Source organism: Manihot esculenta, chromosome 18 (assembly GCF_001659605.2).
Source record: "Manihot esculenta cultivar AM560-2 chromosome 18, M.esculenta_v8, whole genome shotgun sequence".
In the NCBI taxonomy this organism is placed as follows: Eukaryota; Viridiplantae; Streptophyta; class Magnoliopsida; order Malpighiales; family Euphorbiaceae; genus Manihot; species Manihot esculenta.
In genome coordinates this window covers 5,716,717-5,735,054 of record NC_035178.2, presented here as the reverse complement: position 1 = coordinate 5,735,054, position 18,338 = coordinate 5,716,717, and the positions used below count along the sequence as shown (strand labels likewise).

At 31.2% G+C, this 18,338-nt stretch overlaps 1 protein-coding gene and 1 pseudogene across 1 annotated transcript; both read left to right on the top strand.

The window, feature by feature from the left end:
• Window positions 1-10,107: 10,107 nt before the first annotated feature.
• On the top strand, window positions 10,108-12,660 carry LOC122722547 (annotated as a pseudogene).
• Window positions 12,661-13,954: 1,294 nt separating this feature from the next.
• On the top strand, window positions 13,955-14,722 carry LOC122722522 (wall-associated receptor kinase-like 8). The gene has a single exon (XM_043953530.1). The coding sequence runs from the start codon at window positions 13,955-13,957 to the stop codon at window positions 14,720-14,722; it is 768 nt and encodes a 255-aa protein (XP_043809465.1).
• Window positions 14,723-18,338: the final 3,616 nt, after the last annotated feature.

The following is an 18,338-nucleotide window of genomic DNA, read 5'->3' as shown; positions in this document are numbered from 1 at the left end:
TTCAAATAAATAATAATTATCTGCTATTAAATTTTAATTTTAAATTTAATATATTTAAAAATTTTAATTTTTAAATGTTATAAATATTAGTCAATTTAATATTAAAATCTTTTTTTTTTCAAAGGAGGGTAGACGATTTAATTTATTTTAATAATTTTAATTATAATTAAAAAAAATTAACTAAAATAATTTACATATAACTCTGATGGTAATACTTTTAAACACAAATTTATAATTATAATTGAATTAAAAATCAGAATAAAATTATATCCATTATGAAATTTAAATTTTGAAGTTAAAATAAAAATTTATTTAATTAAAATAATTTTTTTAATTCATAATTTAAAATAAAAATAATAAAAATCTTATCAATTAATAGAATGAAATTTAAATTTATATAAAAAACTCACTTAATCGAATATAATTTAAATATTAAAAGATATTTTCAATTAATTTAAAATTAAATAAAATATTAATATAATTAAATTAAAATTTTTTAAATAATAAAACATTGTAATTATTAAATATTAATAAAGATATTTTGAAAAATCTCATTATTCCTCCCTCTCCACTTTTTTAAATATAATATAGATAGTTATTTTACAAAGAGTAATATTATGAATATTTATGCTATTATAAACAATATTTATAAATTATCTTTATTAAGAATTTAAACAATCATGAGCATAAGACTGAGTTAATTAATAGTACAAAAGTTTATAAAAAATAATTTTTTATTTTCACATTTTAGTTAAATCACTATTCAAATAAATTTTTTTAAAATATTATGTATTTTTATTTATTAAATTTTTAAAACATCTCGTGTGCAGCACAACTAACTCCCTAATGATTACATATAATGATTGGGATAAATTATATTTTAATTTTTAAATTTTAATATAATTAATAAAAAATATATATATTTTTAAAATTAAATATTTAAAATTTTTTTTAATCAGTTTATTTAAATTTAAAATTTTTTTATTTATTTTTTTATTAAAAATATAAAAATATATTTATTATTCTTTTTAAATAAATAAACTGCACTCAAATCCTCTAATTTTAATATAACTAATTAATCAGCTCCTATATTTTTAAAATTATACATTTAAATTTTTCTATAACTAATTTTTCTGAATCTATTATAATTTAAATATTTTAATCTTTATTTTTTAATTGAAACAACATTTAAATCTCATTAATTTTTATTTATAATATCTCATTTAATTAATTTTTAATAATTTTTATTCTTTAATTTCTATTCATTAATATACTTCCATACTTATAATTTTAAAAATTTCAAAAAATACTTATAATTTCAATTATTTTTAAGTGGTATTAAATAACACTTAAATATGTTGTAAACTTTTATAAAAAATATTTTAGAAGGAAATTGTATTTTCAGAAAAAATTTACAATTTATTAATTTTGAATTAATATTTATAATGAATAGTAAAATTATAATTTTAAACAGATTAAATATAGAGAAATTTAAAAATTTAATTTTAAAAATATAAAAACTGATGAATCAATAATATTAAAATTTTAAAATTAAAATATAATTTATATAATATAAAATTTTTATTTGTATTAAAAAGAGTATAAGTGTTCATAAAAATATTTTAAATATTTTAAATATTTATTTTTTTAATCGGTTGAGTAATAAAATTATAAAAAAATATATCTTTAATTTAAAAAGAATAATTGTATAGTGATTTGAATATTTAAATGTAAAAGTATAAAAATTAATTTATTAATTATATTAAAATTTAAAAATTAAAATGTAATTTATACCATATCAAAAAAAAATCATTTACAGTTTCTTACTATTGCAGAAGCTGTCAAAACTGAAAATGGTTCAGTCATCATCCTCTCAAAAAAAAAGAAAAAATTTAATATTTAATTTATCATATTTAGAAGGACAATTGATTGAAAAACTCATTAAAATCATACTCACAAATTTTTAATAGGCTATTGGCAGTTTTGCACTTAAAAATTTTGAACTTTGTGATTTAATTTCGATCTTTAATTTTGGTATAATAAATTAATTTTTAAAATTTTTAATTTTTTTATTTAAATTTTAAATTAATATTTAGAAGAGTATACTCATTTATGTGGCATGTAAGCTGAAATTTTTTTTTTATTATTTTCATATCATCCCTCCTTCATTCTCTCCTCTTTGCTACTATTTTACCTGTCGTCTCCACTGCCTCATCATCGTCACCCATTCAAGAAGAAGTTCGCGCTGCCCTGCGGCTGCCATCGTTGTGGCCAAAAAAAGCTGACTTCGTCGTCGTTGTGAAGGAGGCAGTCTCGTCAGAAATCGACCTCGTCATATATATATATATATATATATATATATATATATATATATATATATATATATATACTCTCCCAATTCTCAATTTAAAATCAAAATAAAATTTTAACAAATCAATTTATTATACAAAAATTAAAAGATAGAATTAAATTATAAAATAATACAAATGTGAGAATTTTTACCACTAAATAGTCTTTTTTTAATAACATAAATACTTTGTTAATTATTATAAAATTATTATGAATGAGATTTTTATTTGTATAATAGAAAAATATGTATAGTTTTAACTTTACCTTAAGGATAGTTTAAAAATTAAGAGCCAATCGATTTCAATTTTAAAATTAAACTAAACAGAATTATTTGTTTTAAGTTACCTAAACTAAACAGTAAAATTTATTTTAAATAAATTATATATATAATTTAATTAAATTTCATAAAAATTTTATTATAGAATTGAACTAAACACACTACATTAAAATTTCAAGTTGTGTTCTGTGGTACTTTATTTAAAATTTTATCTCTATTTTATTTATTTTAATATAGAACTAAATTTTCATAATATATACTGGTGCAATATATCCTAATTAAGCACCTCTGTCATTCTCTATGGAGATCGACGACACCAGTAAGGCAGAAAGCAGTACCCATGTATTACTATTCCATTAGATACAAGCCAATTCATCTGAAAATGCCTACATTGACAAGCCAATCTAAATGAGCTCTCTATCTTTGGGCTTTCTCACAGAAACAACACTTCAAATTGACAACAGAAACAGGAGGAACGTGAAAAAAAGGAAGAAATAACAAAACGAATCACAAAACAAATCACAAAACGGGCTCAGGTTCGGGTATTGCTTTTATTGGCTTAGTGACTTCTTAGGAACTATAATTTAGGGATGAGTAATAGGTCGGTTCGATTTAAAATTGAACCGAACTGAATAAACAGAAATTTAAATTTTAATATTTATATAAATCAAACTGAATTGATTTTGATCAGAAACTGAATCGAATCAAATTAGTCTGATTTAATTCGATTCGATTCAGTTTGATCGATTTGAATTTTTAATAAATTTTTTATTTTTTACACTTTATTTTTATTATTTTAAAATTTAATTAAAATATTTTAATTTTAATATGATTTAATCTCTATATTATTAAAAATAATATATTATTATCACTAATCGATTTAATTTAATTTTTTCTGATCAAAACCAAATCAAATTGAAATAACCGAAATTTTTAAAATTAAAAATTAAACTGAACCAAAATGAATAAAAAATAAACTAAAATTTTAAAATAATTCAATTTGATAAATTTTTTCGATTTAAACTGAATACCTCCCTACTCAAACCCACCATTATATATTTTGTTTTGTTTGTTGGCCCCACATTTATAATTAAAATTTTTTATTTTAAATAAAAAAATTTAAATTTCAAACTTACTGTAATTGTAATAAAATTTTAAATTAATTTTAATTAAATTTAAATTTAATTACATAATATGTAACATATTATTATTTTTATTATATAAATAAAATTTTTAATTTAAATTAAATTTAAATAAAAATTCTAACCTCTTAATTATTTAAAAATTTTAAATTATATAATTAAAATTTTTAATTTTTAATTTTTTTATTTTAAAATTTTAAGTAATTAAAAATTTAAGTAATTAGAAATTTAAGGTCTTAAATAAAATTTCATTCAAGTTAATTAAATTGTTTGTAAAAATAATCATACCTGAAATGTAATTTAAATTAATTTAAAAAATTATTATGATTATAATAAATTAAAAATTTCGTATTTTTTATCAAAATTAAAAGTTTTATTTATATATTTTAAAAAATTAAAATTAAAATTTTTTTTGAGTTTATAGACTTTTTATTTTTAGAAATAAGTAATGTATTTTTTTTTCAATAACTAAATAGTTATTATTATTATTTTTAATTAAATTTCTATATTTTTACTTAAAATAAGTCTTAATTTAATATAATATTTTTTAATAATAAATATTTTTATAATTTTAAAAATTATTTATTATTTTTATGTATTTTTTAATTTTATGTTAATTAAAATTCTAAATTTTTAATATTTAAGTTATAAAAATAATATTTTATTATTAAAAATAATATAATATTAAATTACAATTTATTTAGCAATTAAGTAAAAATATAAGAATTTAATTAATAAATAAAATTTAACTTATTTAACTTTTGAATAAAAATAGATGGTTTTAATTTTATATATTTTCATTATTTTTTGAAAATAGTTATATATTGTTTTTGTTTTTTTTTTCATTTTTAATAATACATTTTAATTTTTTACATTTTAAATAGTTAAATAGTTTGATGTCCCTTATTGTTTTTTTTTCAAAATCTTTAATCCTTCATGATTTATTTTGTAAATAAAAAATTAAATAAATTATTACAAGATCATGTCTAACTTTATTTTCTTTAAAAATAAAAATTTTATAAATTAAAAAATAAATAAATTATTTCATTTTAAATAAAAAACAATATAAAAAAATAAATAAAATTAAATTTTATTGAAATAATTTATTCCAAATAAGAAATAAAAAAAATTGTGGTTTAATATTATAAAATAAAATTTTAATTTCTACTTGTATATATATATATATATATACACTGAATATATACATATATCGACAACATATATTATTTAAAATATTTTTAATACTATTTCAAAAATATATATTTTTAATATTAATTTATTTTAAATTTTAAAGATTTACTCAAATTTTATTTCTTTAATTATAAGCATCATTAATTAGTTAGGTATATCAGTTATATTTTTTTAAACAACTCTAAAATGTGAAATAAGTTTAATAATAATTATTAGGGTGATTTACGATTTAGTCCTTGGGTATTGCCATTATTAACGAGTCAGTCCCTGTATTTTTAGAAACCTATTAAAACGTCCTTATCTTTTCTCTCCGTCAACGAAATAGTCCTTCTGTCTATTTTTGCCGTTAAAAATGTAGTAAAAGACCAAATTGCCCTCCTTCTTTTCCTCTTTCTCCTCCTTCTCCTTCTTCTTCATCGATTCTTCCTCCTTCTTCTTCGATACTTCTGCTTCTGCTTCTGCTTTTTCTTCACTTCTGCTTCTTCTCCTTCTTCTTCTTCTTCTCCTCCATCATCATCATCATCATCTTCTTCTCTTTTTTTTTTCTTCTTTTTTGAATGAGGAGGAGGAGGAGGAGGAGGAGAGAGGAGGAGGAGGTGGAGAGAGGAGGAGGAGGAGGAGGAAGAGGATGATGATGATGATGATGATGATGATGATGATGAGGAGGAGGAGGAGGAGGAGGAGGATGATGATGAGGAGGAGGAGGAGGAGGAGGAGGAGAGAGGAGGAGGAGGTGGGAGGAGGAGGAGGTGGAGAGAGGAGGAGGAGGAGGAGAGAGGAAGGACTATTTCGTTGACGAAAACAAACGATAAGGACGTTTTAATAGATGTGAGAAAACATAGGGACTATTTCGTTGACGAAAAGAATCGATAAGGACGTTTTAATAGATGTGAGAAATATAGGGACTATTTCGTTGACGAAAAGAAACGATAAGGACTAAATAAAATGTTTTATTTAAGGGTAAAATTGGAATTTAAAAATTTTCTCTCTCATCCTTTATCTAATTTTAACGGAAAAGAGGACGGAAGGACTATTTCGTTGACGGAAAAGAAAATATAAGGACGTTTTAATAGGTTTCTAAAAATACAGGGACTGACTCGTTAATAATGGCAATACCCAGGGACTAAATCGTAAATCACCCTAATTATTATTATTATAAAGTTGCCATGGATAAGATTTTTTTATAATAAAGAATTGTACATATTTTTAACTTATAGTTTAGGAATTGAAAACAATTTATAAAAAATATAAATATTATAATAAATAAAGATTAATTTGTAAAATTATAAGAATTATTTTTTAAAAATATAATATTTAAAGATAATTTAATTTAAATATAATTTTTTTACTTATAAAAATTTAATAAATTTATATATTATTGATGTTTTCAAAAAAAAAATTATAAAAGAATAAATATTATATTATTCACTTTTAAAATATCTATTATTAATGAAATTATAATAATTTTAATGTTAAAAATTAAAAATTTATTTTATTTAAAATTAAAATGAATGACAATGAAAAGCCTATATTTTGAATTATTTTCTTTATTTTTTTGAAAATCAAAAGATGTAAAAAATAATAAAAAAATTATTTTCCTTATAAAAAGAATAAAAATTAAATTTATTTAATTTTAAAAAATAATAAAAAATCGTAAAATTGATTATTTTTACAATTATGCCTGCTGCAGTGATAAATGGCTGTTAATTTTTTTTTTAAATTGAAAATTAAAAATTAAAATTTAAAAGAGTAAAATCTAAAATCTCTCAGATTAATTTCCATACAGTTATTATCAGATTAAATCCATAAGTGTAAGTAGCTGTTAAATTTATTATTTATTAAAAATTTGATGATTAATTATTGTATTAAATTAATATTTAATTATAATATTATAAAATAGTATAATATGATGAGAGACTATATAAATTAAGTAGAATAATAATAAACAAATAAAATCTTAGGAGTAGAGCTTAATGCTAAATCCCATATCCATCATAAATAAAAAATACAGGGAGTTCAAAGTTAATTCGAATCTAAAAAAGCAACAGGGAGTCTTTTGTTGGGGAACGGCGGGGGAAATAAATATGAAGGAAAATTAATATTAAAAGTGAACTGGTTCCCTTAATAGGCTACCAATTCCCTTTTATATATTAATTTTCCTTCATATTTATTTATCTGTTTGCTCCCTGATCCTCATAAATACCCACTAGGCCTGTGCAGATTTCGGTTTAAACCGAAAAACCGAACCGAACCGATTAATTTCGGTTTTTCGGTTCGGTTAATCAGGATGATCGGTTTGGTTCGGTTAGTATATTTGAAATTATTCGGTTTTCGGTTCGGTTCGGTTTAAACGTGTTAAATAACCGATCAAACCGAAATAACCGATTTCCGTTCTAATCCCAAGAACAAGCCCTCGCCGGCTCGCCCTCCCCCTCCCCCTCTGATACCCAACATATTTCGGTGGGTATCAGGATCAGTAGCATTAGACTAAAGAGAAAAAGAAACACAAAACCCACCTAATCAAACCAGTGAATTCCACGAATAGCTCATATTCACAGCCAAAGAACTCCTCCACCTTCTCTTTCAACCTCTCTATCCTCGAAAAGAAAAAAGTAAAAGTAAAAGAAAGAGAGAGAGAGAGAGAGACCAATGTATGAAGGAAACTAACAGACCAAGAAAACAAAAGGAAAGAAAAATAACCTCGGATGGGAAGGAAAGGGATGATAAAATGGGGACAATTTGTAGCGATGAGATGAGAGAGAGTGGTGGAGAAGACGTTGGGACGATATCCAACAGTGCTGCTACTCTTATGAATGAATTGCAATTCCTTGCATTCGTCGAGGGAAAGGAATTCATGGAGGATGAGACGGGGGTGCTTCGCGTCTTCCATAGTTTTTATTTCTCAATCTACTGGTTAACTTCGCTTGTGTGAGTTCTGCCTTAAAAGGAAAATATATATATATATATGGAATAAAACTTAATTGCAGATTTCGGTTTGAATCGAACCGAACCGAACCGAACCGATTTTTATCGGTTCGATTCGGTTCGGTTATATCATCATAATCGGTTTTTTCGGTTTTTAAAATTTTAACATTTCGGTTTTCGGTTTTTTCGGTTCGGTTCGGTTCGGAACCGAACCGACCGATTGCACAGGCCTAATACCCACAATTTCATATGCAATTCATCTAACACACAAGGCCTATTTCTATCTTAAGTTCCCTTCCCTCTCTTCTACTCACTGCCTGCAAATGACAAAAAGTCTCTGGGATTTTGTAAAGATCAAATTCTATTCTATTCTTTTATCCACTTTTACATGCATTGCAACTCCATTATCCTTTTTTGAATGTTAATGATATTTTAGTTTGTTTTTAATGCAGGCTCACTGGCTTCGGTTTGACATAATTCTGTCTATTATTGCCGTTGGAGCTGAGGCCATATCAGCAGCACTTGAGCAGACTTCTCCACATAAGGTGAAAGCTGCAAGATATGGAGTGATTATGGCCATTGTTTCTGTCCTCCTAACATTTGCAGACCTTGCTTGCAACAAGTTTATGCTCATTCGAGACAGAAATACAAGGCCAAATAATAATCACCATAAGTTAAGGTGGGAGTTTGCAGATTCTTTTGGTTTTATAAGTTCTATATTAACTCTCATTTCTTCTTGCCTTCATTACAACTTTCTGAGTAATGGCAAGCAATAGCCAATACAGTTCTCAACGATACCTCTTGCCTTCTCTGTTTGTGTGTTCTGCTCCAGAGTTATTCGACAACCCAGCCATAAGCATAAACCTATTTTTGTCTTGAACTGCAAGCTTTTGGGTCTCATAAATCTAGATATAGGATCTGGAGGGATATTATTTGATAATGATGAACCTACGCAATTTGCTTGCTCAGTGTGCCAGATAGAACAGATACATCCACAAGGTGTTTACTCCATTCCTCAGGTGTTTCTTTGTCTATCAAATAACTTTCCATGATAAAATTTATACTTATTGTATAAATCATGATTTATTTGTTCCATTAATGATAGTAAAAGATGACTAGAGAGCGGTGGTTTGCTTTTAGAATGTTGTGTCAGTCAAAATTTCCCTTGGTGCAGGACGACTCCTGGAAACTAGATGGGCTGAATTCGTTCCCCTGTGTATTAATATTAATGACAAGTAATTTTCATAGGCGTATTGTATGCTACTTTATATTTTACCTAATTTTTTGCTCAATTTAATTTTAATAATAATTGGTAAAATACTTTGTAAAAAATGATAAAATTTATAAAAAATTTCGATCAATATTTCCTAGAAACTTTCATTCCTCTCAAAGTAAAAAGAAACCCTTGAAACAGACAAGTGAAAAAAAAGGAAAAAAATAAAAATAAATCCCATTTTCCATGGTAGGAACATGCATATGCTCTCATGATATATTCATCTGGTTTTTTACTGTATGCAAGAAACGCATACCCGAAATCTCAATCAGATGTATTTAGAACAAGAAGGGGGCTAATTTCTTCCATCTTTATATATACTTCCGTCTCCCATCTTCATCACCTTCAAATTATTGCTGAAACTGAAGAGATATTACATAGGAGAAGATAATTCACACAAGTAGAGATATATATACATATTTCTTGCGTTGCTCAGAGCAGCCAAAGCTTACAGGAGATGAAGATCAACAAACAGGAGAACCTTAGAAACTCACCGTTTGCACTTGATGACTTGAAAACCCAGGAAGAGCAGGCTGCTTTCATTCGCCTACGCGGCAACGCCCTGCGGGAAGCTTCTTCGAGCATACCACAGTCAACTTATTAATAAATTATTCTTCTTAATTATAGAGCTGCGGTAATTAATAAATTTTGAATTTTCAAAATTATTTTAAAGATCAATAAAATAATCAACATTTTTGTATCATACATATGTAATAATTTATTATAACACACAATAAAAATTTTAAAATTAACTATTTGTAGAAACTTAAAAAGACAGATATGACTAATTTGTAAAATATGATTCATTTATTGGCTCTTTAGCTTAATTCATTAATCTAAAATTTAATTGGACTTTTTTTTTCCCCCAAAGTTACAAGGGATAAGGAGGTAAGTTCACTTTTGCTGTATTTGCATTTTGGTTTCTTCTATCTACTGTTTCCTCATTGACATTGATGAGTCGCACGAGTGAACGAGTTGCTGATTCAAATGGGGTAGGCTGGAACGTGAGACTGGCAATTAAGCAAAGTCCTCCTATTAAAAGCGTTTAAAAACCAGAGAACTGAAATAATGGAGAGAGCTGCAATGATTCCGCTGAAGCTTCTTGTCCTTTTGATACTTGTATGCGTTACAGCACCACCGGCCATAGCTGCATCTTTGGCAAACCCAGTATGCCAAGACAAGTGCGGTGATGTTAACTTCTACTTCCCGTTTGGAGTCGGAGAAGGTTGTTACATGAACAAGAGCTTTGAGGTTGTTTGCAACGACTCTTTTACACCTCCAAAGCCTTTCTTAAAGAGCATCAACATGGAACTTCTGGCACTTGTATCAAGCAGTGACGCAGTTCTAGTTAACAATCCAGTAATTCATTCCGATTGCGGTGACAAAGTCTCTACAAATAGAGGAGTTAACATGTCAGGCACTGGTTTTGTCTATTCAAATGAGGCGAATAGATTCACAGCCACGGGTTGCGACAATTATGCCATGCTTGTTCAGGATGGTGAAACAGTTGGAGGGTGCTTGTCTATTTGCCGCAATGAAAGTAGTAATACAAGGGGGTGTTATGGTCTCAACTGTTGCCAGGCTACTATTCCTCCCAATATTCAGTCTTTTGAAGCTAATATGACAGACCTTAGTGGTGAGATTGATTGCATCGGTCGTAAGTCCGCCTTCATGGTTCACCAAGATTTATTCGAATTAAGAAGCCTTGATGAAATGCTTCAAATGGATCATGTTCCTGCACGGATAGAATGGGCAAAGTTTCAAGGGAATTGCGATCTAAGTGAAACTATAACCCCATACATCAACTGTACTTCAGACTCCAAGTATTGTTGGGCACAGATAAACACTAGGCAATTGTGTATTTGTAGGAATTGTCAAGGTACAAATTCTCACTCAGCTCTTTCAGATTACTTTGATGAAATTTACCTGGTTGAACAAAATTTGTTTTCGCATTCCAATATCTGGTTGATATCAGATCCGCAATTTATAGGTTTATTTATTGTATGTTATTTGACAGATGACAGCAAATGCACAGATGGAGGGAACTATAACTGTGATCTGTTTTGTATGCATACTCCGGGAGGCTACGACTGCCCCTGTCCGACTGAGAATTATGAAAATATTTCCAATATTGGTTACCCATCACATCTCTTTTCAAACCAGAAATCCCACTCCAAGTTCATTATCATAGGTGCGCAAGTTTCTCTATTTATGCCATTCTTCATTTCTGTCACATACAATGTTACAAACTTGACTCTCTTTTGGGCTGTACAGGCTGCGCATCAGGTCTTGGATTTTTGCTCCTCCTAATTGGTTTATGGTTGTTGTACAAGTTAATGAAGAGAAGACAGGCAATGAAACTCAAGCAAAAATTTTTCAAAAGGAACGGTGGGTTGTTATTACAACAACAACTCTCCTCTGAGGGAAACAATGTTGAGCAAACAAAACTATTTGCTTGCAACGAATTGGAGAATGCAACTGACCACTATCATGAGAATCGAATCCTTGGTCAAGGAGGTCAAGGAACAGTATACAAAGGAATGTTGACAGATGGGAGAGTTGTTGCTATTAAGAAATCCAAAGTAGTAGATGAAGATAAGCTTGAGCAATTCATCAACGAGGTGCTAATTTTATCACAAATTAACCATAGAAATGTGGTCAAGCTACTTGGATGTTGTTTGGAGACAGAAGTTCCTCTACTTGTTTATGAGTTCATCCCTAATGGAACACTCTTCCAATACATACATAATCAAAATGAAGAGCTTCCACTTACATGGGAAATGCGTTTGCGCATTGCCACAGAAGTTGCAGGTGCTCTATCCTATTTGCATTCAGCAGCTTCCGTGCCTATTTATCATAGAGATATAAAGTCATCCAATATTCTTTTGGATGATAAGTTTAGAGCAAAAGTGGCAGACTTTGGCACCTCAAAATCAATTTCAATTGATCAAACACATGTGACCACTCGAGTACAAGGAACTTTTGGATACTTGGATCCAGAGTACTTCCAATCAAGCCAATTTACAGAGAAAAGTGACGTTTATAGCTTTGGAGTAGTTATTGTTGAGCTTTTAACTGGACAAAAACCAATCAATCCACTACGATCTGTTGAAGCGAGAAGTCTAGCTACATATTTTCTAGATTCAATGGAAGCAAATCGTTTGTTTGAAATTGTTGATGTTCGAGTTCTCAATGAAGGTGGGAAAGAAGAAATAATTGCAGTTGCTAAGCTGGCATGAAGACTGTGGCAATGGAGTTAGAGGGAATTAGAGCCTCTCAAGGATTTTCTTTAACAATTGAACAGGATCAGGAAGAGGTTGATTGTTCTGTTGGCGACTATACTGGGCCATTGGATGTTGACTCATCGTCAACTAGATCACTTAATAGTGGTATCCCTGGCCGTTGAGATGTGCAACCAAAAATTTCTAGTAACTAGTTGCCATAAACACTCTGCCATTAGGCTCATTTTTCACTGTTTCTTGAAGTGAAGTTCTATTTATTTATTTGTTTGTCTGTATATTTGATAAACTAGATTGAAATTTCTTCACATTTTGTTTTTGAAATAAATGAATAGTGAAATATGAAATTTATTTCATTGCATATGAAATCATTAATATAAATTTCTTTTAAAGGTGTATTAATTCATTTTCATTATAAAGGCTGAAGATAAATTATTATTTTAATTTATGAATATTTATGGTGTAGTGAGTAGAGTATTATGATAAGCAACAGTTATAAAAATTAAATAAATTAGAGAACTGAATGAAATAAATAAAAAAAGATTAATAATGATAAAAGATATGCAAGTGCTTTCGTTCAGCAATCCATATAACGAGAAAGAAGTGACATGAATGATATTAATGGCAAGGATAATAAAAAGATTAATATAAAATTGAGCTGTTCGCTAAAAAGACAATAATTTTGTGAATTTTTACATTTTTAATTTTTAAATTTATTATAATTATAGTAATTTTTTAAATTAATTTTAATTAAATTTAAATTAACTCGATATACTATATTTCATTATTTTTATCACATAAATAATTTAATTAACTAAAATTAAACTTTAATTAAAATTTTAAACCCTTAATTACATGAAAATTTTAAATTATATAATTGAAATAATTAATTTGCTCATACTTAAATAAAAATCTTAATTTAGGATTTTAAATAATTAGAGAGTTAAATTCTTAATTTAAATTAATCAAATTACTTATATGTTAAAAATAATGACATGTGAGCTAATTTAAATTTTATTAAAATTAATTTAAAAAGTTACTATAATTATAATAAATTTAAATTAAAATTAAAAAGTTTAGATTATAAATATGAAAAATCATAAAATTTGTATTTTTTAGTCGATATACCTTTAAAATTTTACAAGATTAACAAGCTTGCCAACGTTGATCACTTCAAAACCTGAGCGCCTAATGTAGCTGAACATGATAATGAATTTCATCAGTTCAAATCTTGATTTTTCAACAAAAGGTAAAAAAAACTCAAATCTTGAATGATCACTTTGATGATATTATTCTGTCTTGGTCAATAATTATAAATAAATTTACCAATATCACTTAAACCATAAAAAAGTATGATAATGACAGGATAGAGAGTGATTGAGCGACTCATGGCACAGATGGGTTCCAGATTCAACTTTGGCAGGTTACCAATTTGCTCCGGAGCAAGAAATTGGAAAATTCCAGGAGCCAAGAAATAAATCTGGCTAACCCTGAAGTATCCATCCCAAGTCCTTTTAAGGCCTGGCCTGGAAGTAGCTTAATTAATTTGATACCTGTAATGGAAAGAAAGAGACGACAGAGAATGATGATTGCTCTAATGGAGCTTGGCTTCATTACAATATTATGGCCAACCCAAATTCTAGCAGTGGAGCCTTGTCTGTCAATCTGTGGTGATGTCAACGTCCAATTTCCATTTGGAATTGGGAAAGGTTGTTACATGGATGAGAGTTTCGAGGTAACTTGCAACTACACTTTTACACCTGCAAAGCCTTTCTTAACTAGCATCAACATGTTGCTGGACCTATCAACAACAGGGCAAGTTCAAGTCAGCAATCCAGTAATTTATTCCGATTGCAGCAACAAAGCCTCCAATACGACAACAGTTTCCCTTTTGGCCAGCCCTTTCGTATTCTCAAATTCTTCTAGCAGGTTCACAGCCCTGGGTTGCGACAATTATGCTCGATTTATGGAGGATGGTGGCAACATAGTTGGAGGATGTCTGTCTATTTGTCCTAGTGGAGCTAATGCAAGTGGCTGCTACGGCATCAACTGCTGCCAGGCCACTATACCTCCTTACGTCCAGTTCTTTGAAGCAAACATGACAAGCCCTTTTAACAGCATGGCCGATCGCAGCAGCTGCAAGTCCGCTTTCATGGTTGATCAAAACTGGCCTATATCTTCAAGAAGCCATGATGATCTGAACCTCATGGATCATGTCCCTGCGGTGCTTGATTGGGCAGCTGATCAAGGATATTGTGATATAAGTCGCGAGCCAAACATTAATTGTACCTCTAGCTACTGCTGGAAAAAACTTCAACGAAAATAAAGTTTGTATTTGCAGAGGATGTGAAGGTACGTATCTGTTCTCTGTTGGTTCAACTCTGCATAATTTGGACTAGAGATGGTCATTAATAAAGAGGGCAGGACATGTTTGCAATTTTTTTATATTATGTGTTGTTGGATTTGTTATGTGACAGATATAGTCAGCTGCACTGATCCAAGAAACTATAGATGTAGCTTGTACTGCATGTATACGGGAGCTCGAAGGGCCCTAACATATTGGAGGGGACATCCCTAACTGCCTTCAGGCCTTGATTTAACCCGAAAGCGAACATAGGATGGCTGAGTTATATAAATTTTCTTTCATTTCATCCGAAGCCTTATATTCCTCAAGTCACGCCTCACGGGCCTGCTCAATCTTAGCCTTCAGTTCAGCAGAGTCCTTGTACTCCTGCAAACACTCCTCACAGGCTAGCTGGACCCTATCCTTCGCAAGCTTGACGTCCCTCAGCAGGGCAGAATATCTCTCCTCCAGAACAGTGACCTCTTGGCGGAGTTGTTGTTGCTAAAGTTGTGACTCCTCCGCAGCCAAGGCCATGCCTTTCAAGTCCTCAGCATGCTTGTTGAGCTCCTGTTGAAGGACAACAACCTGGGCTAAAGCCTTCTCTCGCTGGACCCTAGCCTCCTCACATTGAGCCCGGGCCTCGTCGCGTTATGCCCGGGCCTTATCCCGCTCGCAGCAGGACTTCTTCAGAGAAGACAATTGTGCCAAAGCCTCGTCCCATCGAGACTCTGCCACAGAGGCCTGCTCAGAAGCCCTACTGACCTCACCCCACATCTCCCCCAAACGCATGGTGAGGTCCTCGAGTTGACCCTTAAGAGCAATTATATGCCCACGGGCCTCATCAGTTGCCACGATGTTCTCCTTATGGTGGGCTTCAAAGATTTGTTGGTCCATCTCGCTCTGGAGGACTGATCCTGAGCATCGATCTCCATGTATATGCCAAGCGCCTAACAAAAAGAGACAACAAATAGAGTAAGAGCACAACAAAAATAAAGCAAACCTAAAGAGAGTAAAATAGCTCACCAAGAGGAACATCTCTCGGAGGCTGTCTCCCAGCTCCTCCCGAGACTGCGAGCGAAAAGCCACCTGTTGCCTAGTGGAGCAGGCCAAATGGCTAGCAAGAGTAAGAAAGCGTGGATCAGAGACATTAGATATCCCACTGAATATCTTCTCATGTAGCATCTTAGCCACAGAGGTCGCCGCGGACCCAGGAGTCACCTCAACAGCGTTGAGGAGCTCGTTGCCAGTGGCTGAAGACAGTTGCCCCATGGCTTGCTTTCCTTTATCAGTAGGAGGAGGGAGAATGGCCTCGGGAGACCCAGCTAAGCATGACTTCTTGGATGCCTGGCCTTCAGAAGATTGGGCTCGCTTGCCACTGGAGCCCTTAATCACAATAGCTCCAGTGGCAGTGGCCTACTTAGACCGTTTTGGAGAAGGAGCGACCACAACCCCTCCCTTGGAACCACCCTCCGCAGATTCCTCAATAGTGATGGGCTCCCCGAAAGCTGGAGTAGAGGTTGACTTGGGCCTAGCAGCCTCAGGGGACTTAAAGGAGCACGGAGTCCTACCTTAGATGGAAGCCTTGGAGGCTGCAGAACGAGAGCCCTTGGAGGCAGGCACCAGTGCCTGAAAAGAAGCAGGGGCAAGAGAAGTAGTTTGGCCAGCCACAGGAGGGGAGATGGCCTGAAAAACTTCCCAGGTCACATCGGCCACTGATCGGCCAGCCCGGAAGGCCTCTAAGGTAGCCCTCATATTTTTCCGGGACATTGTGAAGTTCCTCGGAGGTTTAATCTTGTCCATCGGTACAAAGGAGGTTGCGAACAACAAAAACAACTAAAAGTTTAAAATAAAACACAAGAAAAAAAGGCAAAAGTCAGAAGAAAAAGGCAGAATCATCAACAAATGAATGCCAGCTTCCCGGTAGTCCTGAAGACTAGACACGAACATGCACTTCTCGACATCATACTTCCGCGAGATAGAGGTCAATTGGAGAAGGTAGATCTGATCCAGCACGGGCAGCCGAGGAAGGTCGTTATAACCTGGGGGGACATCCCTCCAAGAAAGCTCCACATCCCAAGATATCCCAGAGCCTTCCTTCAGCTCCACCACTTCAAAATCTTAGACCCAACCCTTAATGGAGTCCTTATACTCCGAGAAAATAGACAACCCTCCTCGGGGAGCAAAATAGTAAAACCCCTGGCTAGCCCTGACCAAACGAAAAAAGGTGGAAAATAGGATGGCTGACAGGGCAAAACCCCAACACAGGCTGATGGATTCAAAGGAACACATGAAGAGAATGGAGTTGGGTGAGAGCATGCGAGGAGTTACTCTGAAATAATGGAAAACCTCAATGGAGAAGGAAGAAAAATGAAAGGTTAAATCAAAATTGCGCTGCTTGACAAAAAAGACCAAGCTGCGATCCCGTTGGAGTCAATCAAACCCGGCGGTGGAGGATTGTGAAGAACGATCATCTCATTACGATGAGGAGCCTTAACACGATAGATAGAGGTATCTAGATATTCCCGAGAAAAGAAGTTGGTAAGGAAAGTAGTAGTGATGCAGGACCTCAGATTCACAACATCAAGAAGTCTAGAGACAACCATTAGAGAAAATAGAAGACGTACCTCGAAGGGATTTTGCTGAAGATGAGAGAGACAAAATACAAAGAGAAAAGTGAAAAGAAGAGTCTGGGGAGAAATGAGGAGTTTGAATTTGAAAAGATTAAGGGCAGAGAAGGGATGTTTTGACAGAAGCCTCCCTTGGGCCGCGCGGACATAATGGGGGCCTAGGGATTTACCCCCTCATCACTCATGAAATAACTGCTGAAGAGGTAAAGGGGCACTTGATGACCGCCGGCCTTCTCACACCCGGGGTGAGGTGGGTCCTAGAGAAGGATATAGGCCCAAGGCCCATCAGGCTACTCTAAAGCAGACCGGCCCAACATCGTATGCTCCAGCCTGGTGACGTGAAGCAGGTCGGACTGACCACACGCGCATGTTCACCAGAAGATAACCTAGCCCAATGACATGATAAGAGGTAAGAGAGCAGGTCCAGTCATCTCACAGTCCTATCAGCATGCGCGTCGGAGGGAATTAAATGGTCGCCTGACAGAGAGGGGTACGTTAGTACGTTCGTACGTATGGACCTGAGTGGCAGAGATATGTGGCACTATAATAGGATAGTGATTATGCGTCACTAGAGAGCAAAAGAAAAAGGAATAAACGGAAAAGACGTGATCATCTCTGACTAAACTTATTCACACGCTGTAAATCCTATTTTCTGTATTTCTCAATATCAGTTATAATTTTGTGCTAGTATTTCTCCCTTTTTCAAATATTTTTGGATAACTTTGTCGCTTTCTCTTAATTTGCTTTTTTTTTTTTAATTTAATTTAAATTTTTATACTTTTATTCAAAAGTGAAAAAAGTTTAATAATAATAATAATAATTATTATTATTATAAAGTTGCCATGGATAAGATTTTTTTATAATAAAAAAATGTATATATTTTTAATTTATAGATTAGGAATTGAAAACAATTTATAAAAAATATAAATATTATAATAAGTAGAGATTAATTTGTAAAATTATAAGAATTA